At 42.4% G+C, this 24,410-nt stretch overlaps 2 protein-coding genes across 2 annotated transcripts; both read left to right on the top strand.

Moving 5' to 3' along the window:
• Positions 1-2,167: 2,167 nt before the first annotated feature.
• zpd (zona pellucida glycoprotein d) lies at positions 2,168-6,844 on the top strand. The gene is made up of 8 exons (XM_069705377.1): positions 2,168-2,242; positions 2,697-2,905; positions 3,020-3,177; positions 5,091-5,205; positions 5,750-5,871; positions 5,979-6,162; positions 6,451-6,556; positions 6,723-6,844. Exons 2-8 carry the CDS (start codon positions 2,714-2,716, stop codon positions 6,842-6,844), a joined length of 999 nt encoding a protein of 332 aa, XP_069561478.1. The 5' UTR covers positions 2,168-2,242; positions 2,697-2,713.
• Positions 6,845-7,659: 815 nt separating this feature from the next.
• On the top strand, positions 7,660-23,406 carry mmp15a (matrix metallopeptidase 15a). Its single transcript, XM_069705367.1, has 10 exons — positions 7,660-8,656; positions 10,043-10,191; positions 11,516-11,638; positions 11,842-12,158; positions 12,401-12,562; positions 15,514-15,941; positions 16,058-16,196; positions 18,347-18,497; positions 18,619-18,734; positions 20,523-23,406. The coding sequence occupies exons 1-10, from the start codon at positions 8,531-8,533 to the stop codon at positions 20,999-21,001; spliced, it is 2,190 nt and encodes a 729-aa protein (XP_069561468.1). The 5' UTR covers positions 7,660-8,530; the 3' UTR covers positions 21,002-23,406.
• Positions 23,407-24,410: the final 1,004 nt, after the last annotated feature.

Raw genomic sequence — 24,410 nt, 5'->3', positions numbered from 1 at the left:
GAATTGAACAAAGAATCAGCTTTCAAACGATTTGTGATGTCACAAATCACGCCCGCGGTGCCGACCCTTAAGATTCGATTTTAAATGAGTATAATGATCTGCAACTGCGTTAGTCTGCACGGCGAAGCTCAAACTTTTAACTTAAAATAGTTTTGATTGGTGGGTACTTGAAGATTTAGTTGTTAAGTGGACGGGCCAGAAAAAAAAAAAAATCTCTTTATTGTGGTACTCTCTTGAAAAAGGGGACGTTTCCAGCCTATATTACTAATTTCACAATTCATTTGTGTTTCCAACTCTTGTGGACCATTTTTCTTTCTTTCCTTGAACAAACTATCAGAGAAGGAGCTGCTTCATCAGTCAGTGCCTCCCTTGCCGACAACTTTTTTTCTGTCCCTGCTGCGTCCCATCGAAAGCAGATGGTCTTCACCCGAACAGGGGAGAAGCCTGATGATGTCTGAGAATATGGACTTCAGCCTCCGGGTGTGACGAGTTGGCACAGTGGGAACTACAGTGACCCACTTACGGCTCTTCCCTTGAGAGACTGTAATTTCCTTCCATAACCCCCTCCCCTCCTCCCCCCACTGTTTAACCTGCTGACACCACAAACCTCCACTGTGACTCCATGTACATGTCAGTCGAATCAGCAAATGTAGTGAAATAAAACTTTTCTAAAACTCAGGTGCCGTTTCTCGTGCCAATGTGAGGATTTGCTGCTTTTCTCTTTGCTGCTTTTGTTTTATACCAGTTTAAATTAAGATATTGTGAGATTTGGACTGTTTATTGATCATCGTGATGATTTTCGCAACACTTCGCTTCCTCTTTATGGTTATTTTTTGGGGCATTTGGCATCTTTTTTTTAGGGTAGTTTTGCGTCGTTGCTCGTATTGTGTCGCTTTTTTTTTTTTTTGTCTCATTTTGGTCATTTCACATTTATTTCTTGCCATTCTGTGTCTGTTCGTGGTGGTGCTTCATCTCTTTATGGTTGTTTTATGTCTCATTTTGGTCATTTTTGCCTCTCTCTGGGTTTTTTTGCATTTAATTTTAGTCAACCTGTGTCACATTTTGGTAGTTTTGCAGCTCTCTGTATCCATTCTGTACTTCTATGTTGTCGTTGTATGCCTTTTCGTTTTATATCTCTTCATTTATGTCAGTTTTTGCATCTCATTTTGAATGTTTTGTGTCTTTCTGTGGCCCCCCTCACTCCTTGGGTCCCCAGGCCTGTCCCTGTAGTGCCCTTTAGTAATTTGTCCAGACTGTGAATGGCGATGGGGTGAACTTCCCAACACACTGAACTACATCGAGCTGGTGATAGTGACATCTGGTGGAGACCCCTTGATATTTACGATCAATTTAAAAAAAAAAAAAAAATAACTGAAATAAAGTCCATCAGTTTACAATCAATAAACAGTCCAAATCTCCCAATAATTCAAATAAAAAATGATAGAAAACAAAAGCAGCAAATCCTCCCACCGGCACCCTGACTTTTAGAGTAGTTTCATAGTTGTAAACAGAAATTGTTTTATGTCATTTAATGAGTTTAATTAACAGAGCATACAATGATAAAATACAAAATATAAATGACGGAAACATTTCTCCGACTCTGCTGAGACCTGCTGGCGTTGAACGAACAGCCCACGAGGACCGGAATCATCAGGTGTTGCTAATTGGAGAGCAGCAGGTGTTGAAAACCACCACAACACAGGAGAGCATCCCGTTTGACCGCAAATATTGCATTTAAAACCAAGAAGAAGAAAAAAAATATTATTTTAACGGCAATGATCCTAAACGGCTTCAAGGTGGGTGTGTACAAAAAAAAAAAAAAAAAAAAAATCATTATTTCCCTTTAGTTAAGTAAGCTAAATGGTTGTTTGTGTAGTTCAGTGGGGGCTGTGATTGGGAATACAGGTTGAGCTGTATCTCAGCTGGACGTTTACAAACACTTTACAGAGCAAAAGTGGAAACATTCACTCTTCAATTCGGCTGAGCCTGGTCTTCGTGCTTTTCCTCAGCTTCAGGTGCCACAGGGTCGATGGTAAGGAGAAAATATTAAAAAAAAAAAAAAAAAAGCTCGCATGAAACGCCAGCTGTGTTGTAGTCTCGGGCTGATGATTGTTTCCTCGCCGCGTCTCTGTAGGGATCTGCAGTGTGAAGCATTGCACTGACCGCGCAAGATGTCTTCTGTCCAGAGACCAGAGAAGCTGCAAGTGTACCGTCGGATTTTATGCTGACCGATGTGACAAAGGTAGGCTTGTTCCTTATATTTTATCTTACATTTTTTTTTTTTTTTTTTTTTAAATCAGTTTGCCACCACATGGGACTGAGAGTCATCATGAAAAAACGGAATCTTTAAAAGTATGTTAACAGTAGAGTGAAACTGATGTTTTTGCTACTTTTAGACGTTTGAATTTAACATAAAAATAATTCAATGAGGGGAAAAAAAAAAAAAAAAAAAACGAAATCATTCTCTGTACATGCAAATAGGGGTTAAAAAGTCTGGGATCACAAGTGAAAATACTCCTACACTGTATTTGTGTTGAATTGAATATATTTTAGTAATGTCAGCTTAACAAAAGAAAAGTAAAGTAAAAAAAAAATTGAAGTGAATTTGAATATATTTTGGTATTTGTTCACCCTTAACTTGATTAACAGCACCACTCGAACTGCATGGATGCCTTTTTTTTTTTTTCCCCTTACAGATGCACTTATTAAAGTTATGTGCGGTAAGGACTACATATCCATCAGAGCGACTGAAGACTTTTTCAAATATCACAAAGTGCCTCTAGAGGCCCTCCACCTACCCAACAAATCCTGCCGTGCTCAGAGAGAGGTCATAGACAGCGTGCCGTACTACATGTCCAGGATATCCAAAAACAAATACCTGACCTGCGGAGGCAAGGCGCTCGAGGTACAACTGGAGCATTGTCTACTTCAAATGTCTCCGTCAGCCCAGAAAAGAGCAAACCTGTTTAAAGTCTGCAGTTAATCCTTATTTTATTTATTTTTTTTGTCCTTTATACAGAAAAATTTGACCCACATCTCATATTCCCTGAGCCTTCTATCAGACCCGCAGGTTACTGGAAACATCATCCGAGATCCAGTCATTAAGATGAACTTCACCTGCTCCTATCCATACATCAGAAGAGTCAGTCTGTCTTTCCCAGTTTTACCCTTTTCCAGGTAAGGAATAATATACAGTTGAAACCAGAAGTTTACATACACTGTGCAAAAAGACACATAACACTTTTTTTCTCACTGTCTGAAGTTAAATCAGACTAAACCTCTCCTGTTTCAGGTCCGTTAGGATTACCAAAATTATTTAACTTTTGCTAAATGTCACAATAATGAGAAAGAGAATTTCTTAGAGAATTTTATATTACTTTCTTTGAGGTCAAAAGTTTACATACACCAAAAGTACTATGTCTTTAAACAACGTGGGCAAGCACAGATGATGATGATGTCATGGCTTTTGAAGCTCCTGATAGGTTAACTGACAACATGCGAGTTAATTGAAGGCACACCTGGGGATGTATTTTAAGGCCACACCTCAAACACTCTGCTTCCTTGTTTGAAATCATGGGAAAGTCAAAAGAAATCAGGGAGAGAATCGTGGAGCTCCACAAGTCTGGTTCATCCTTGGGTGCAATTTCCAGATGCTTGAAGGTGCCACGTTCATCTGTGCAAACAATTATACGCAAGTATAAACATGGGAACGTCCAGCCATCACACCGCTCAGGAAGGAGACGGGCTCTGTATCCCAGAGATGAACGTGTTTTGGTCCGACATGTGCAAATCAACCCCAGAACAAAATCTAAAGACCTTGTGAAGATGATGGCTGAAGCTGGTAAGAAAGTGTCATTATCCACAGTAAAACGAGTCCTGACAAAAGGAAGCCATTACTCCTAAAGAAACATAAAAAAGCCAGATTACAGTTTGCAAAAAGACACCAAGACAAAGACCTTAACTTCTGGAGACATGTCCTGTGGTCTGATGAAACTAAAGTGGAGCTGTTTGGCCATAATGACCACCGTTACATTTGGAGGAAAAAGGGGGAAGCTTGTAGACCTGAAAACACCATCCCAACTGTGAAGCATGGAGGTGGCAGCATCATGTTGTGGGGCTGCTTTGCTGCAGCAGGAACTGGAGCTCTTCATAAAATAGACGGCATCATGAAGAAAGAACATTACCTGGAAATATTAAGGCAACATCTCAGGACATCAGCCAGGAAGCTAAAATTTGGGCGCAAATGGGTCTTCCAAATGGACAATGACCCTAAGCATACTGCCAAAATAGTTTAAAAAGTGTCTTGAGGACAACAAAGTCAATGTCTTGGAGTGGCCGTCACAAAGCCCTGACCTGAATCCCATCGAAAAATTATGGGCAGATCTGAAAAGGCGTGTGCGAGCGAGGCGGCCAACAAACCTGACTCAGTTACACCAGTTCTGTCAGGAGGAATGGGCCAGAGTACTGTAAGAAGCTTGTGGAAGGATACCCAAAACGTTTGACCCAAGTCATGCAGTTCAAAGGCAATGCTACTAAATACTAAGTATGTAAACTTTTGACCTTGAAGAAAGTAATGAAAAATTCTCTAAAATATTCTCTTTCTCATTATTGTGACATTTAGCAAAAGTTAAATAATTTTGGTAATCCTAACGGACCTGAAACAGGAGAGGTTTAGTCTGATTTAACTTCAGACAGTGAGAAAAAAAAGTGTTATGTGTCTTTTTGCACAGTGTATGTAAACTTCTGGTTTCAACTGTACATGTGGCAGAATGCCTTTTTGTATTTGTCAACACTATCAGTCTATTTTCCTCTCCATTTGATTGTATCTGCCCTTTAACTATTTCACATGATGCGTTTACTGTCAAAGAGCTGCGATAATTCCTTTCTGTTCAAGTGATGACCTGCTGAAATGTATTTCTACTGTCCTCTGTCATGTGTGTAATCACAGAAATGCCACAGTTCAACAGTCTTTCAGTTTCTTATCCATCAGAGTACGACTTTGATTTTTATAAATTATGCACTCAAAACCCACCAAGCAACCTGTTTTATTTATATATTTTTTTCTTGACTCCTCTTATCTATACGGACAGCGAGACGGTGATGCATGTGGCCGAACTGGACGCCATGATACAGATGCTGTTGTACAGAGACCACAGTTACACTAAAGCCTACACCAGCGCTCCAACCATCGAACTCGGAGACAAGGTAAGCGGTCACCAGCCCGGGCCACGTTTATCTGAATTAATTTGCAAAGAGGGGCTCAGATCAAATCCTGCATTGAGACTTTTGTACCTTTTGTTAATTGCCAATAAATCTGCCTCCGAGTAATTTTCTTAGTTTTTCTTTTCACAGTGGATTCTGTGTTGTCACACTTTCACCCTGGTCTGACCATATTCACTGTTAATATCGCATGTTTTAAGTGATAAAGGTGTGGGAACTGTGGAGCACATTATAGACCTCAATACCACCAGTTAAACTGCAAGAATGAATCAAATGTGACTTAAAGCCACAAACTTATTACCCCAGTGCATGCTGGGATTTGGGGATCAGGACTTGGGTTTCATTTTGTCTTTATTTCAAAATAAGAGCACCCTACTGTTCAAGATAATGTGATGCTGGTCAGAAAGTTGATCCTGTCTCTGCCTTCAAAGAATCAAATGAGAATTATGATTATTTAGCCTGATAACATCACGTCAGCTTTGAATTAGTTAAGTTATATGTGCTTCAAGCGGCTGGTGTTTTTTTACAGGTGTATGTAGAGGTGACGGAGCCTGCAGATTACTTCCTGCTTCGGATCAACGAGTGCTGGGCCACACAGTTCGCCCAGCCGAACACCACGGAGGGCTCGGTCCACACTCTGATCCAGAACGGGTCAGGACGCCTGTTCACACCGACACGTCTTAGTTTTGTCCCGTGAACCACTCGCGCGCACACACACACACAAACTGTCCCATTCTCCTCCTCCTTTCTCATCCCAGATGTGTGAAAGACCAAACCGTGTCCTTCCTCAACGTGACGGCGGGACAGTCCGGACGCAACGGAGCGAGCTCCATCATTCACTACAGCTTCGACATGTTCCGGTTCCTGGCCGAGCCTCACGACCTCTACCTGCACTGCACCGTGCAGCTGTGTGAGGGCGACGACCACGAGTCCTGCATGGCCGTGAGCTCTCCGTCTTACTGCCAGACTTTGTAATCTAAAGTAAATCTGTGACGAGAACTCTTGAGTTGATCGCCAGGAAATGAATTGTTTCGAGTCATTTATTTAATGAAATGATACTCAAATCTGATTACAGCTTCTTAAATGTGAATATTTTCTGGTCATTTTTGTCCTCCAGGATTATAAACTGAATATTTTTTTTGGAGTTGGACTGTTTGTCGGGGCAAAACGAGACTGCATTTACTGTATTTTCATTCTGCGGTGTCTAAATAAAACCTTTTTTCTTCACAGAACTGTAATTCGATCAGTAAGAGAGAAGCTGTGAGAGGAGACCCGAGCCAGGGCCTGCTGTCATACGGACCCATCAGGATCGAAATGCCAGAAAGACCAGAATCCAGTAAGCTGTTATTTCTTTGAGTATTTATCCTCTGCTACCGTTTTATCGGGGAGTTGTTGTTGTTGGACTTTCCAGTTTTCTGTGTAGGCCTCAATGGAAGCTGTGTTTTCCAAACTATTTAAAGTGGATGCTGCTAAACTGTATCTCGTTTTAACGCTCTTTCCAGGCATACTGATGACGGTGGTGCTGCCTGTAGTAGGTGTCTGGATTGTGGGCTTCTTCCTCATCATCCTCATCACTGTGGCCAAGGCAGGCAGCAGGAGGCTAGCGCGGTTAGAGGAGCAGTGACGACAATGCTGCTGCTGTCGGCAGCGTAAATAAAACTTAAAAAAAATAAAAAAAAAAAATCCTCCTTGGTCCTGTCCTGATTTTATTATTCCCAAAACGAATGTGGTGCCACAGCAGACTCGGGTTAGATGGTGTAAACTGGACAACCAAAATGTTGCCACGGGACATTAACATTTATTAAGTTATTTAAATAAGATCTGTAAGGTTCATGTTAATCCGTCATTCTCCTCAGTGCAAGAAAAATAAATAATAAAGGTGGAGATATTAACAGAGTCAAAGGTTACTTAATGAGTTACAAACTAGCATCACCCACCCTGTGGAGACCTGAAAAAAATAACACGTTTTCCACATTCTTTTGCGTCCGGAAATCAAATGCAATTCAGCAATAATGAAAGCAACATGTCAGAAGATAGAAAAATTAAAATAGTCTTAGTTAATAGTACTGCTAAAACAAAAATCAGGTATTTTGCACAGGAGACATTTCTGACATGTAACTCAGGACATCAATCATAATTGCAATCACTTTGCAGGTATGGTGCACCAGTGAGCAGTCAGCCTTGTTATTAGTTCCACCTGAGCTTTACCTGCTATGACAAAAAAAAAAGTTTTTAACTATAGTTTAATCAACTATAGTTGACGTTTTAGTTTTAAGGAATGTGTAATACCAACTAGGTTTCATAGCTTCCCTTAAAACTCACTAAATGCTGTACTTGCTCTATATATATTTTTTTGCTATAACATGTACACGCTGAGTGGAAGTCGATGTGTCTGCAGGTCGTGCGCAACGAGCTGTAGTTTCCCATTAAAGACAACAGATGGCACACTGACCGCCGCCTCCTCCGGCCCTCTGATGTGGGTCTGGTTTATCAAGAGGAAGGAGAGGCCTCTCCTCATCGGCAATCATTGACACATTTTTTTTTTTTTTTTTTTTAGCACCTCCTTATGTTGGACTCCTCAAATATTTTCCCCATCGCGTTTCCGGGTTTTGTTAAAAAAAAAACCTGAGAGAGATACCCCTCGTGCCAAACTCTGGCGAAGAAACTCGATCGCGTTCAAGGTTTCTTCTTCTTTTTATTTCGCGTGCGTTTTGCGTTGTTGTTGTTGTTTTTTTTTTGGTTTTTTTTTTTGCAGCCACTCCAGAAACTTTCTTACGTCGTTGTTTGCTTGTTGAGCTCGGACGTTCGTGTTTTCAGACGGTGACTTGTTGCAGGATTTCTGACCGCTCTCTGCTCTGATCAGCCTCCATTGTGGACGTCGGAAAGGGGGCGAGGACTTCAGCATTTACCCGCTGGCCGCTGCGATAACTGTATGTATGAAAGAAACGCTTTGGATGAGCCAGGAGGCTGATGTCCCAGGACCAGGAATGGATTAGTACCACTCTGATCTTCGCGTTGTTTTTAAATGCACTTTTTATTTTTTATTTTGTGCGTCACTGAGGCAGTTATGAGAGTTTTCTCAACTGCAAAAATTACCAGATAGCTCTATTTTTTTTTTTTTTTTTTTTTTTTTGTAAATGTAAGAAAAACCCAAGAGAACAAACCCGGCAGCACTTTTTTTTGTTGTTTTTGTTTATATCGGCTTGTCAGAGGGAGTTGCTTTTGTTTGGTGTTTTGTCACCTTCATCCTCATCACTCCACAAGTCTCTGCGCCCGTCTGGGGACCAGAGGCAGCAGATCACAGAGGAAGATGGCATCCCAACAACTCTGGACACACACCATCATCATCCTCATCATCACATCAGCGTCTTTATTCTCCCTGATCGTGTGCAGCACAGTCCCAGAAGTCCCAGAGGAGGAAGGCTTCAGTGCCGAGGTACGGTAATGTCTGATTGCCCAATGTAGCTCGTATAAACCCGTTGTGGCTTTACAATCTTCTCAACATTTAACAATCTATCTGAGGATGTCACTCTTTTACTTGCAATATTTTTCTTCTTCCTTTCCATCCATCTTACTTTATTGTATTTGTACATTTTTGTGTTTCTGTGCTGCTGTGATGACAAAATTTCCCCACTGGGATTAATGAAGTCTAAATCTAATTTAGTCTCCTCTAAATATCTCCGTTTTTCATGAGCAAATAATCCAAAACATCAGGTGGGCTGCTGCACTGCAGGAAAGTCATGTGACCTTTTGTCCTCTTTCCAGATAACAACAACACACAGCACACATGTGGCACACACATGGAAAGATCTATCCATCTATCCGTATCTATCTTATAACACATTTAAACTACACTGTATTGTGTACATTGTAAGGATGTATGTGTGTAATCATACATAATAACTAAACGATATTCCCACTGTTTTTCAGATTGTGCACACTGATGTAGAAAAGTTTTTATTTACGGACTGATTTGAGTGATTTGGCACATTCCTCTTTTATAGTGCGGTTTCACTCCCTTTGTTTCATGTTCTTTAGTCTATAAAAAAAAAAAAAAAAAAAAAAAATCCACTCTGACAGTAGATTGGTTGAAACCTTCCTTGATATTTTTTTTTTGTGTGTGTATCCCCTGCCTGTGTTCGTGCCGTACATACATGACAGCATGAGCCTATGATCCAGCTGTGTGAGGCGGCCCGTGTTGTTGTTTTTGAGCCTCACTGCTGAGGCTTCTTAAAGGGCCGATCTTAACACTTAACAGAGGATACGTCCCCCTCGGGAGCCTTCGTCCTGTTCGCCTGACGACGTGGCTCCGCATGCCCGATTTCACCATCAGCAAACATTAAACAACAAAAAAAAAGAAAAAAAAAAAAAAGGGGGGGGGGCATTTCAACACGTGTCAGTCGAGGTGCACACATGCAGCGCTGCGGGTTCAGCTTTTGTATACAGCACTGACATGCAGCATAATTCATGTCAGGAACCTTTTAGTATTCCTGTTTCCATATTCCTCATCCTGGCTGTCAGTGCAGGAATGAAAAGAGCAGGAATGTGGTAATGTTAATGCAAGCCATCTGGTTTATACCTCTACTTTCTCTTTTCCTTTTTAACTCCTCAGATGCTCTCTCCAGTCATTAGACAGTGGGTTGTTCCAGGATTAACACAACAGTGCCTGTGCTCCAACAGCTGCCGCTGTCCTAATCATGTCTACAACGTGCCTTTGCTGACACATAAAAGCAGACACGCGTGTTAACCAGTCGGTTTTATTTTGTTTCTTCTTCTCTGCACTGGATCAACAAGTGTGACATCTCTCTCGTTCATCACGCAGGCATGGCTCCGTAAGTTCGGCTACCTGTCTCAGGCGAGCCGACAGATGTCCACCATGCAGTCGTCGCAGATTCTGTCCAAAGCCATCGGCGACATGCAGCACTTCTACGGGCTGGAGGTGACCGGCGAGATGGACCCTGCGACCGCTGCGTAAGATCCACATATTCCTCCGTGGGGGGGGGGGGGGGTTATTCTGCAGGATGAAACATTATTGTGCAGTGACCACAAAGTGGATCCAGGCATCTCGTGGGAGGTTTTACAACATGTTGTTCATTTTATTTGCATTTTTTTTTGGTATTTAAAAGTCTTGTTTTATAGTATGGATGGGATGACAGACGGCCACGTATCTGTTTATCATTTGAGAATACAGATCAACAGGCCTCACCTCAACAACCGAGCATCCTGAAGTAATTTCAGAGCACCGGCTTTTCCCCAGGACATGATAACATTTCTCTTATCGCCAGTGGCTGCTGACACAGCGCCAGCTTTTAGTGATGTTTCATGTTGATAAGGTGACCGTTTCATTTTGCTCATGTCACCTCTTTTCTAATGAGGCGGGTCCGGCTATTGTTTCCTTTCCTTACATTCATCTGTGGCCTTGATTCATTGTATAAGGCTTCAATATCTGACTGAACACTATATACAGGTTGTAAGGTTTAGAAAACATCACAAGATCTTAAAAGAGACAGTTTGAGTTCAGTTCAACGAGACGATTGAATATCGGCGTTATGTCTGAACAGCAGATATAAAGCTACGGATAGCAGCCAGTTAGCTTAGCTTAGAGAGAAACAAAGTTCACTATCCAGCACATCTGAACAAACTATTTAACATGTTACCTTTGGACAAAGCCAGGCTGGCCGTTTCCTGTCTTTCAAGTCTTTATGCTAAGCTAAGCTAACCGGCTGCTGGCGGCAGCGACATATCTGGCGTACAGATGTGTGAGTGGAATCAATTTTCCATGGCTGGAAAATAAATAATTATTCCTTTAACCGGAGAGACTGGGCAGTTTTAAGTTGCCAAAAATGACAAAATGCAAATTTGAGTATTACCTCAGGAAGAGTTTCCCACATGGGACACATGTAATCACATGCATGACACATGTTTCCCACATGTTGCGACATATGATAACATGGGGAAAGTACGTTAAAAAGTTTTCGCATGCAAACCTGCACCATGAAAATGTGCCAAAACCACATTTCACCATGTGTGACCACAACACGCGTGTCATGCGGTCACACGTGATCACATACGTTTTTGCACATTTGAAATTTAGATGGGTTTTCTGTAAGTGTTAAAACATCCTTTTCAGAGGTTAAATTATCTGAATCAAAAGTTTGGATTATCTCTTAAATGTCCTAAAAGCTCCAGCAAAAAAATACAAGTGTATAAAGGTTTAGCTGATGGCATTGAGAAAACTCTTTATACCTCTTACGTGTGTGTGTGTCTGTCTCTGTCTCTGTCTCTGTCTCTGCAGGGCCATGCGTCGGCCTCGCTGTGGCCTCCCTGACAGAAAAGCCGAGGAGCTGGTCGACGGAGCGAGGAGGAAACGTTACACTCTCACTGGGCAGCAGTGGGACAAAGACCACATCACTTACAGGTTTTGAAGCACCGAAACGCAGAAGATAAAAACAACGAAGCGCAACGTTTCTCATGGACACACACACACACACACACACACACACACACACACACACACACACACACACACACACACACACACACACACACACACACACACACACACACACACACACACACACACACACACCGGCTCTAATGTTCTGTCTGTTCTGGCTTCAGTATCATGAACCAACACATCCCGTCCTCGCTGGGAGAGCAGCGGGCGTACGGCGCCATTCGAAAGGCGTTTGACGTGTGGCGACGGGTGACGCCGCTCACCTTCACGGAGCTTCCCACCGAAAACGGCATCAACGGCAGCCAGACGAAGCTCGCCGACATCCTGCTGCTGTTCGCCTCCGGTTTCCACGGCGACATGTCACTGTTTGATGGCGAGGGCGGGTCGCTGGCTCACGCCTACTACCCCGGACCAGGAATAGGAGGGGACACACACTTTGATGCAGATGAACCGTGGACACTGGATAACCAAAACCCAGAAGGTCCTTCTTTTGACCTTTTTTCTTCGTCATCATCGCCCTGATTTAATTTAAATGTTTAGTTTGACCTCAGTGACACCATCTTTTCCTTAAATTCAATATCTACAATGCCTTACTCGTTAAATACATTTGCACATACTGTACATTAGTGTGTACTTCTATATATATTTGTTGTATATTATTTTAGATAAATAGTATGAACACTTTAAACATTTGATATTACGTGTTTCTCACTGGCCTTGAAGGTATCGATCTCTTCCTGGTTGCGGTCCACGAGCTCGGTCACGCTCTGGGTCTGGAGCATTCGGACAACCCCGTCGCCACGATGGCTCCTTTCTACCAGTGGACTCATACGAAGAACTTCACGCTGCACGAGGATGACGTCAAAGGAATACAGTACATATATGGTGAGGAGCACATATCGTTTATTTTTTGAATTGTAATATATATGATATAATCTAATAATTCTACAGATTATGTAGTGTTCGTATTTCAGGTGTTGCAAAGGTTTCTCATCCGGGTTTGTGTGTCAAGTAGGTCTGTGTGTATGTGAGAAATACAAACTAATTCAGAAGTGTCAACATGTGTTCACAAGAACCAAATTCAGGCAAATTAAGCTCATTATCCTCATTTTTAAGCGTTTTTTTATTTTATTTATTTATTTTTTTTCTATCTGAATCCCCTCATGGATATTGATAATTTGGCATTTATTGTTTTGGGCAACACTAATGAAACTGTTTGACAAAGCTAAGCTTTTGACTAATGAATCATTGATACTAAAATACAGCTAGTTCAAGGCCATAACTACCATTAAAAACATCACAGTCATGTCCTTGTATTTCTTTTCATGTTTGATTTAAAATTTTTTAATTTGAAGATCATTTCAATTTGGTCGATAATGATTTACATTTAAAATCGTATCTTTTCCAACCTCTTTCAAGGGTTTCTATTGTCCTCCAGCTGTTGAACTGCAGCGACACATGAACGGCCTCAGCCTGCCCGAGCAGAGTGTGCAGGGGAGAGACTAAAAAAAACAGCAGAACCAAACCAGTGAACTGAACTTTTTGAAGTTTTGGCTTCATGCTTCAAGCCTCTCGGGCTCAGAAATCACCGTGAGGTTAGAGTGCAGACTGTCAGCTGTAATTTGCGGCTCCATGACACTCGTATCACATCTGGATCTTTGTCGAAGGAAGACAAAAAGCCTTCTGAAGAGGCGTCGTGCGATTGAGACACACACAGCAGTTCAAAGCAGCACGACACACATGCCGTTATCATGTTCTCATCCTTTTCTGAGTGAATGGACGGCATTGTTAATTGACAGATGGCATTTATGTGTTTATGCGTGCGCGCTGGTTAGATAAAGCGTAAGTGTGTATTTGAGTGCACGTGCTGGTGTGTTTCTTCAGTGACATTTTTCTGTTAATCTGCAGACTCGGATTCATCACAGACTTTGTTTACATTTAATCTGTGATTTCATTTTTGCTTCAGATAAAAACCTGTATTTTCCTCGAGGTTCATGTTCTCCATTTTCTTATGTCTGTTTTTAATCTGTCCCCTGTTTTGTCCCGGTCACATCTCCGGTATCCAATAACGGATCAAACTTCTGACTCGGTTTGGGAATGTTGTTGTTCCTCCCAGAAAAACCCCAAATCGTTCCACACCCACACAGTTCTGCCTATTGATGCTCCCTCACCAGAGTAAACTAGAGTTTCTGCCAAATTAGATGTTAAAATCTTGCCGGGTTTCTGCTGCAAACACTGAAAGGTAAATGTTGTGCCTGACATTAAACAGCAGTTTCCTTTATTAAACAGATCTTAAAGGGCCGGGTTACAGGAAACCTCTTATTAGACGATAAAAAGGATCCGATGACGCTAAAGTGAGACGAACACAGAATAAACTTTGTTGGTAGAGATAAACATTTGGGTTTCTTTGTGGAGGTTTTTATGGAAAAGACCAGCAGCGTTTTCAGTTTTCTGCCTCAAAGGTCAGTTTTTCCTTGTCAGCTACTCATCTGGTGATTTAAACAGCTCAGACTCAGATTTAAGAGGAAGGATTAGCACATTCCTTGTCAGCGCTGGGGTTTGATTACTGGCTGTAAAAGGTGGCCAGTTATATTACGAAATGCACCGATTATTGCCACATAGATACGGATCAATGTGCTCGTGTGTGCGTGAAGGATTGGGGGAGGGGGGGAAGGGGATGATTTAAAAAATTAAACCAAAACTTAGCAATTCTTACATTACTTTTATGACGCGTTAATCAATATATTTACATAAACAATGGTAAAATGAAAAATCTGAAAGAATTACTCCTCAACCCTGCAGTTTTGTCTCAGCTCCACGGAGCATTTTAGCATCTTTAACTCATTGTTTTGATTTTATATCCTGTAACTTTACTATTTTGGCTAACTCACACCTGTCTTAATAGCTTGTTTTTCAGCTGACAAACTTTTAAAACCCACCTCACGCTACCTTCACAGCACCAAACTGCACACACACACACACACACGCACGCACGCACACACAAAAGCTATCAGCTGGCTGGTGAATATAGTGGCGCATTTAACATTTAAAGGCACAGATATTTCCCTCTGGAGTTGTTCAAATAAAACAGAGCTAAGAAACACGACTCTAAATATATGTGCGAGCCACTAGTGACCGTTTCTGGGCCCTAAAATCTGGTTTAGTTTATGAGGAAGAGTTTGTTATGTGTGGAAGTAAAATAAAACGCTGTATCAAACACAGATTTATGCAAATAACCAAACAATGACTGAATGATTCTCAACTGAAAATAAACAAATGAAATAAAAACAAAAAAGTAATTTTCATTGCTCCCCGATGTTCCTCGTACTGCTTACAAAGACAAATGCCACAGAAACAAAGACTTGATCACCTTTACTGTCCGGAAACTGTATTGCAGGTTAGGATTGCTGAGTTACTGGCCAACACCGCCCTTGATATATTCTGAGCGATATTTTTGTCTCGGTGTGTAACTCAATACATCTTCAAGCCCATCAGCTGTCCATACATATTACACAACCGAGTGTATCTGTGTGTTTTCCTCTCCTAGCAACCAGCAGGGCTGATTTTTTTTTTTTTTTCCAGCAGCACAGTGACAGTCAGTCAAGTGAGCTTATAGCCAGGGAGCAAAATGGAAAATTGGATTTGCTTTGATAGAGAGCGCATTGTGAGAGAAAAGGGAGAGTATAAAAGAAATGAAGAATGTGAAATGCCACACAGAGACAGCAGGAATTCATTCAGATGGGAAATGTTTTTCTACTTTTTTCCATTTTAGCTGAAATTCAATCTTTACCTTTCTTGTTCTAAACCCTTCATTATTTTTTTTCTCTCTCTCTCAGGTCCTCCTCTCACCACTGATGCTCCACCCACTTCACCTCCCGCCCCTGACGACGAACCTGACAACGACTCCCCCGCTTTCCCTTCTCCCTCTGAAGATGAACCCACCACCTCCCCTTCTCCCATCGATCCCCCGCCAGAGTCACCTGACCCGACTGACGGCAGCCTGGATCCCCCAGCTCGACCGGAGACGAGCCCCGGCCCCACCTCACCTCCCACTACCACCACCACCACCACCACTACCACCACCACCGCCTCCCGGCCTCAGCCCGATCCTGTCACCCCGCCCGTTAGAAAAGATGTCCCGCCTCCTCCCAGGCCGCCGCCTCCTCCTCGGCCTCCAAAGCTGCCGGACAACCAGGCACCCAACATCTGTGACGGGGACTTCGACACAGTGACCATGCTGAGGGGGGAGATGTTTGTTTTCAAGGTGACGAATGAAAGCACTGATTTAAAGAGACTTTGCCGTGCAGGTCACACAAGGGGAAGTGAAAAATAGATAAACCTGCCAGAAGATAAACAGCTTTGTTTTTCTTGCTGCTGCAGGGTCGTTGGTTTTGGCGGGTGCGGAGGAACCGCGTCCTGGACAACTACCCCATGCCCATATCCGTGTTCTGGATCGGTCTCCCCAGTGACATCGACGCAGCCTACGAGCGTCATGATGGCAAATTTGTCTTTTTTAAAGGTATATCACGCCTGTTTATGAGCAATGAATGTTGTCGTGTTACGTTAAAACCTTCTTATGCGTAACTTGTTTTTTGTTATAGCAGCAGCACCCTGCCTGGGGGCACGACACCTCGTTTGTTTCCTCCGTTTGTTTTCCCTTTTTGCCAAAGCCACCGTGAAGCGGTTTTAAGAGTGTGCGCTGTATAAACACAAAAAGGGGAGTGAAACACAAATCTGTGCTTTGATTTGAACTAGTCAGAGTGAAAGTAAACAGTGTAAACTCAGCATCCCCCCCCCCACATATCTTGATTTACGAGGAGATGGTAGTCATTAAATGGTAATAACAACACAATATTAACTCTCTGTATTCGACACACACTCAAAGATAGTTTTATTTTGATTTTGATTTTTTAGATTTTATACACTTTATTAATCCCCGAGGGGAAATTTCTTCACAAACCTCACAAATTTCTTCTTTTACAAACATTAGAAATCACAAAGAAGAAATGGCTCCTCCCAAATGAAATGACACTATGACTCTGACTCTTACAGTGAGTTTGTGTGTATTAACGTGTGTTTGTGAGTTCACCGGGTGTCTTGAACGAGGCCCTTGCAGCGTGGCAGCTGTTGTTGGCTCGGTGCGACTCGGCTACAGCTGAGCCCCAAAAGGCCTCACGAGAGAGGTGGAGGACGGATTGCATCAGCCCTCGCTGCACTGCCCCGCTCCAGATGTGCACAGCTGCAGTGCTTTTACTTTTACAATGATGATTTGTCATGCATTACCGGGATTTCTGTAGCTTTTGATCACAGATTAACTCCCATCATCCGCCGAGGAGGCGTTGTGTGTCATCCTAATTCTTGTGTTTTTAAAAAAAAAAATTGATTGTTACATACTTGAAAGGAGATTATGTGTATTTTCAGGAAAAATTGTTGCATCTTTTCCAAAGATTCTTGGATAGTGTTTGCAACCAAACCTGCAGAAATGTGGCCCTTATGAAGCCAAGTTACACCCCTGCTTAGCTCAGACTTAGTGACAGTCCAGCCCAGTGTATTGCAGTTCTGCAGTGCCCTGGCAGTAGAGGTGGAAAGTGGCTGAAAGTGTGTCCAAAGGTTAGAGTTAGTAGAGAAATTGGCTTTCACATCAGGGAAATCTTGGAAAATGTGTGTTATGCCCACCATTTCTACCTTGCCTGTCCTTTCTACTTTTCTTCTTGGTGTGAGTAAACCCCATGACATACATACACCATATGTTCTGGCCATCACTTTCCCTACATCTGCCCCCGCTTTTTCTCTTTCTGCGTTTCCTTCCATCCCTCATTTAAATTGGTCTTATATGAGGTGTGATCGAAAGGTTCAGAGACTGCTCATGTTGCGCATGAACACAGCAATGGTTGAGCTGTGCCCTCTGTGACTAAGTATTCCACGTTGCATTGCTTTATCAACATCAGCATCTATGTTTCATGCGTTTTTTTGTGACCAGTGCTCCGTCCGCATGTGCAATTTCACGATTGGCTTCAATCTTGAGAAGAAAGCAAACATAAAATTTTGTGTCAAAGCTGGAAAAAAAATCGGCAGCAAAGACCCTTAAAAATGCTTCAGAAAGCCGCGATGAGGCTGGCGAGGTGTTCATAGTGGCGTTCACGTTTCAAGAGAGGCAGAACGTCATCGTCCAAGACCGAAGAAGGTGCATCATGTCTCTGACATTAATGTGAATTCTTCCCCCAGAGTCAGACTGTCAACACCGAGTTCTACTGAGACCTTCTGAGGGGAAAAATTACGCCCAAACTACCTGAACTGTGGCGTGATGGTACTTCTTTGCTTCTTTCTTAACAACACAAAACACGACTTGGCTTCCTGGGAATTCTTTCTATTTACCAAAACTTTGACAAAAATCTTGACTCGTGCTCTCTGCTCAAGTTTCCCTCGCACCAGTGGTCACAAAAAAACACATGTAACAAAGGTGCTGATCTGGATCAAGCAACGTTACTCGAAGTTCATTGCTTCCGGCTCCTCCGTGCACATCACTTCGCTGCGCTCGATTTGTGCACAACAGGAGCAATCTTTGAACTTTTTGATCTCACTTTACCCTCCCTTAACCCGGCAACAAACGGTAAATGTGCTGCAAGTTTGTGTTCGGCACTCTTTAAAGAAATGATTTTGTCCCTACAGATGACAGATACTGGGTGTTCAGGGAGGCTGACGTGCTGCCGGGGTACCCGCAGCCCTTACACGAGTACGGACAAGGAGTTCCTGCACACAAGATCGACACGGCGATCTGGTGGGAGCCCAACGGATACACGTACTTCTTCTCAGGGGACAGGTATGACACAGAAACATGCGACAAGAGATAACGAATTAAGATTATTATCATCATTACTTGGTGGAGGTTTTGTATACTGAGAAGATTGTACATCTTATTGCGCGTGTGCGTGCGCGTGCAGATACTGGCGATACAATGAGGAGACCCGGACTACAGACCGCGACTTCCCCAAACCCAACAGCAGATGGGGCAGGTTCCCTCCCTCCCCCAAGGGAGCCTTCCTCAGTGATGATGGTGGTAAATAATCACTTTAAAATTGGACTATTTATTTTGGGGAAAGGACGATCAGAGCAGCTTCGGTTTGTGGCAATCGCAACAAACAACGAGAGCTGTGCATTCAGTGAAGAAAGCAGAGTGCAGAAAAGATCGAAAGGTTAGAGGGATGAAATGGGGTGTGTAAAATACATCGGAGACTAGGCTGAAGCAAACCGAGCAGGGAGAAGGGCGAAGGGATGAGGGGGAGAGAACAGAGAGAGGAATGAGCGCTCTGGTTTGAGGGTTGGCCCGGCGTTCCCTTTGGAAATTAGATTTGTGGCAGAGCTGCTCGAAATGCACTCAGTCAAATCTCATCTCCACCCAAACTGCTCTAATGTCTCTGCAAGCAGCCTGCTTTCCACCACACACACACACACACACACACACACACACACACACACACACACACACACACACACACACACACACACACACACACACACACACACACACACACACACACACACACACACACACACTTCACACAGAAGTGTTGCATTAAGATTGTGTGTGTGGCTCTTTTTGCAGCCAATTAGTGCATAAAAGCAACAATTCTAATGGATAAATTTGGTTTATTTGCAGGCTAATTCATGTACAATCTGGTATAATACTTGATAATCTGGCCGGGCCGTAGAAAAGTCCGTTATGGTGAGAAATGTGTGAATGCTGCTCATGTTGGGGAGTGTGAGAAAGCTTAACTGCTCCCTGAAGAAACATTCCTGAGTCTGCTTTTTGTTTGCATAAAAACGGTGCTGAGTTTTAAATGGTAAAGCAAATCAGGAAGTTAAAAAGTTTTAAAGTGATCTGCTTTTTGTTTTGCAGTTATAGTCGATGAGATGAATGATACTTAATACAAAGCTGCCGCCTGCATGCAGCTAACTTAGTTTAGCATGAAGACTGGAAACTGGGGGGAAAAGCTTGCAAAGGACTCTCCAAGTGTACCAAATTCGAACTCTTTGTAATTAATTACAGTAATTAAGACAGAATTACCTAATCCACAGAAATAACCTTAGTTTGTGACCTTTAGACATGCTAGTAAGCGTATTTTGGTACCTTTGGACAGAGCTGTTTCCATTCTTTGCATTAAGTAACTGACTGCTGGTAGTAGCTTCATATTTAACAGACTTGTGGGAGTGATATAAATCTCTTTCCAAATGAAATAACATTCATCACAACCTCTGCAAAATGACTTGTTTCATCGTTAGAATTCGATAAAAAATTTTAAATGACATTTGGAAAGTCTAGAAGAGCTGCATGATCGAATCATTTTTTATCCCCATTCCAGTTAACACACGGCCAAAACCAGTTGTTTATCAGCTCGGCAATTGGAAATCTCAGAACATGCTCAATATCCATCCATCCATTCATCCAGCTGGCACGGGAATGTCTCCCCAGACAAAAGACGTAACAACTATGACATACAGTGAGATTCATCTGGCAGTAATAGGCTTACTCATTGCTGGGTAAACTTGTTTAGTCAGGGCTTGGCTGTAAAACGTTCATTTCCAAGTAAAAATTTCCCAATATAGCTTTAAACCTGTTAGTTTGACGTGCTTGGTTTTGAAAACCCCCTTTTTCCCCCCCAAAAAAAACCCAAGGACTGAAATAATTTTATATAATGAACTGAAATTCCCAGTCTATCTTGTGTCTTATGTTTATTCCAACACTGCCTCTGCAACATGTCCATGTAGACATCCACAAGGCCAGAGTCCCATATTGTAAATTTAACACTTTACTACATCGGCTGACTAAAATCTTCTTCCCATGCAGCTTACACCTACTTCTACAAAGGTACCAATTACTGGAGGTTTGACAACCGCAAAACAGAAGCCGACAAAGGCTACCCCCGCTCCATCCTGAAGGACTTCATGGGCTGTGTGGGAGTCCCCGACCCGAAACCCGACGCAGACACCGAGCAGCAGCCGGAAGACAAACCGGTCGACCCTTCGGAAAGAGGTAAAGATGAGCACGAAGAGCCGGACGGCGGCCGGGACAAAGGCACAAACTCGGAGGAGGACCGAACCCTGAAGCCGGACGACACGGAGGAAGAGGAGGACAAAGAGGTGAACGTGGTCGTGATGGTGGCCGACAACGATTCGAGGGTCATGACCCTGATCATGGTGACGGTCCCTCTGGTGCTCATCGTGTGCATCCTCATCCTGATCTACGCCATCCTCAGGACTCTGCAGAACAAAGAGACGCCGAGGGCCTTGGTGCACTGCAAGCGCTCGCTGCAGGACTGGGTGTGATGCGCAGAAGTAGAAGAGGTAGAACGGGTATTCATCATTTGTCCGGTGCAGTCGCCGCCGCCGCCGTCGATATTTTTACTTACGATGGCGTTGGGGGAGGGGAAGAAGCCTTAACACAGTGCTAAAGTTTCAGAAAGTTGATGATGAGTTACCTCAACGTTTTGGGCCCCCGTTATTCATTGTGAGAGCTTTTATTGCTCATGTGAAATGATGAAAAATGTAAAGTCAGCGCCTGTGGAGCTCTAATTTCCCTCGTTTCTGGCCTTGAATTCAGCTCTGCCAGAAGTCTCCTGCACCGATCGCTGTGCCTTACAAATGTCTGAAAACGTAAAAAAAAAAAAAAGAAAAAAAACCAACTTGTATTTTCATCACAACATGAAAAATGTTTCAGCCACTTTCAGTGTAACGTTAAAGAAACACGACGAATCTCCATTTCTGTTCATTCCAATTAGACAGAGGGACATTTGAGGGATTTATTTGTGGTATAAATGCAGACAAAGTCGATCGAGCACATACATTTATAGAAGCACACGTAATGTACATACACAACAACACGAATGATTCTTGCTATTAAAACCAATAACTTCCATATGTTTGAGAAAGGTGCTTCAGCCAACCTTCATGTTTTTCTCTCTGATCATTTGCACTCTTGAGTCCTGTTTGTATTATCTTTGTTTTGCTGAGGTTGCTTCTCGCGCGTGTGCGTGTCCTTGTGTGCGTGCGTGTGTGTCCTCGTGTGCCTGTGTGTGCGCGTGCGTGTGTGTGTGTGTGTGTGTGTGTGTGTGTGTGTTCATGCAAAGCAGGAACTTTCTCTGCTTATTAACCACACAGACACAAGCAGGCGAAGCTCGACCAGCGCAGGAATGTCAGACAGCTGCGTGTCCACGACCGCCCGACTCCCACTGAGCCCGTTATGTCTGCCCTCTCTCTCTCTCTCTCACACACACACACACACACACACACACACACACACACACACACACACACACACACACACACACACACACACACACACACACACGTACGTCAGATGATAAAAAAAACAAAAAAAACAACAACCTCTATCTGTACTCGTTTGTGCATACATGTCCACATGTGCATGGAGACCACTTACCCATACAAAGGCACATAGAGGTTTTTTTTTTTTGCACACAGACACACAGGCTCCAGCCTCCCCTCCTCCCACCACAGCCATGGTAACTGTTCAAGGCTGCACCACTAAAAAACACAATCCCAGCAGAGACATATTGATATACGACTGGTGCCAGGGTTGGGGTTTTACATTCACTTTTTCACGAGAAGATTCGAAAAAGTTTTGTACAAAATGCTGCAACTAAAACCTGTGAAATCGTAGCAACAGTATCTTTCTCCCTGCATCTCCTCTCCTCTCATTTTTAAATGCTAAAGGTAAATAGAGTTGGAGCTAATTAAGTCTACGAGGGAGAAGCCTGCAGGCTGGAGAAGAATGGGTCAGGGTCTGGTTTTCATTAAGCCCACATGTTGCTGATTTAGTAGTGTCAGGCACGAGAGGGGGGAGGAGGAGGAGGAGGGAGAGGGGGGCTGAGTGGGAAAAAAAGCCACAAACAAAAAATAACCCAGAAGTTTTAAAGAAAGAGAGAAGGGGAAATGAATGAGAATGAGATGAGAATGTAAGAAAGAAATGAGGGGAGACCGAGGAGGAGCGAGGGAAGGAAGGAAGGAAGGAAGCAAGGAAAGAAGGAGGAAAGGGTGGTTGGAAGGATTTAGAGGAGGGGCAGCGCTGGCGTTGCGCCTCCTGACCTAGATCGGGCCACTGAGTCCACTTCTCTCTCTCTCTTTGCTTTTCCCTCTCCTTTGTTTCTCTTGTCTTTTTCTGTCTTTTTTTGGTTTTTTTGTTTCATGGCTGTACCTTACCACTTTCCTGTGCTCCCAAATGTATTCATTTTCTTGTCCACTCTTCTGGAAAGTCTGCTCAAGCATTTAAAAGTTAATTAATGCACAAACATCTGCAGGATGTGATGTGATCTCTGCTTGATGTCCCACTATCTTGTCTGTCAGTCTGTCTTTTTACCTTCCTCATCTCTGTGTAAAGACACTTTATGTTACAAACATTAATCCTTCCTTCATGTTTCATTGTGCCTTTTTTTTTCTGTGAATACTGGGGGGCATTTTTTTTATTTTTTATTTTTTTTATTTTTTTTTACAACAAATAGCATGAGGGAAAGTTTTTAAAATCTTACCTTTCGTACTTTACTTATCACTTTTGTACATTTGTTTTTTTGTTTGTTGAGTTTTTGTTTAAGAACAGCAGTAGATTATTAGGACATTGTTGATGCATGCAGGGCATGTTGTGTAACGCCTGTGCGCTCCTGTGTAGAGGACATTAAAGGTTTCACAATAAAATTCACAGGTAAAAAGCAAAACAAGTCTTGTTTGCTGCACTTTATGGTTTCGTGTTGTAACTGAACGCCTCGGAGCTGTGGTGCAAATGTCAAGTTCAGGGGTTTGTTTTACTTTTGGCCACAAGAGGGAATTGTTGCCTTTAAAAAAATAATGCTGAAAATGAAATCTTAGTAATGTTCACAAGTTCAAACAAAACATGTAACATCAGTTAATTAAAGTAAATTGCAAACTACAAGTAAACACTCGTGAAAAAAAATCAATATGTTTTCATGCACAGATGCTACAAAGCACTGCACGGTTTTAACTGAAGATACCGATTGTTTAACCTACTCAACAGTTCCTAACATTACCTTTATGCTTCTTTTATTGATTTAATGCTACTTGATTCACTTCTGGATGAAATATAGTTGATGTTTCTGCATTTATTTACAGCTGGAGTCACAAATTACTTTGGAAATTAAGAATTGTTCCATTAAAAAAAACATGATTTTACTTGTAAAATATAAATAAATAATACAGAACATAAAGTAATGAAGATGAGCTTCACCTCTAACACCCACAGCAATAGCCACGTTACAATATAAGATATATGCTTTAGTGTATTTTCTAAGTTATTTACTTTGTTTAATGCATAACATTTATGTGGAGTATTTTTTTCAATGTGGCAGTTAAGTACTTCCTCCATCCTTGCGCACATATGACGTCTGTAAATGTGTTTGTCTGTGTTTGGACTGTAAATGTGTGATTGTCTTGATCTGCTATAGGTGAGTGTGAGCACCTTTGTGCTTGTCTTTATGTCCAAGGTAATCAGGATTAGCTTCCATCACAGATCATCCACTGAAGCTTTACCTCGGCGACCGCTTTCTCTTTCATCTTCTCCTCTGTCTTCCTTTAAATTCCTCTTTCTTACCTCGACTCCGTGCACTTTATTACATTAAATTCAAAAAACAAAACAAAGATAGATGATGACGTTTAAGCGACTACAGCTGAATGCAAAGTTTCCTCAGAAAAAGACAGCTGTGCGCTT

Source organism: Brachyistius frenatus, unplaced genomic scaffold, assembly GCF_029030835.1.
Source record: "Brachyistius frenatus isolate BFR_SWC_R1_liver_20210118 unplaced genomic scaffold, ASM2903083v1 Contig_55, whole genome shotgun sequence".
NCBI lineage: Eukaryota > Metazoa > Chordata > Actinopteri > Embiotocidae > Brachyistius > Brachyistius frenatus.
This window is presented reverse-complemented; position numbering and strand designations above follow the sequence as displayed.

Excerpts from the sequence above, each read along its gene's own strand:
- zpd (XM_069705377.1), top strand. The coding sequence starts at position 2,714 with ATGTGCGGTAAGGACTACATATCCATCAGAGCGACTGAAGACTTTTTC. Across the intron at positions 2,906-3,019 it reads GCGGAGGCAAGGCGCTCGAG|AAAAATTTGACCCACATCTC; the intron begins GTACAACTGGAG and ends TCCTTTATACAG. Across the intron at positions 5,206-5,749 it reads CCATCGAACTCGGAGACAAG|GTGTATGTAGAGGTGACGGA; the intron begins GTAAGCGGTCAC and ends GTTTTTTTACAG.
- mmp15a (XM_069705367.1), top strand. The coding sequence starts at position 8,531 with ATGGCATCCCAACAACTCTGGACACACACCATCATCATCCTCATCATC. Across the intron at positions 11,639-11,841 it reads AAAGACCACATCACTTACAG|TATCATGAACCAACACATCC; the intron begins GTTTTGAAGCAC and ends TTCTGGCTTCAG. Across the intron at positions 12,563-15,513 it reads AGGAATACAGTACATATATG|GTCCTCCTCTCACCACTGAT; the intron begins GTGAGGAGCACA and ends TCTCTCTCTCAG.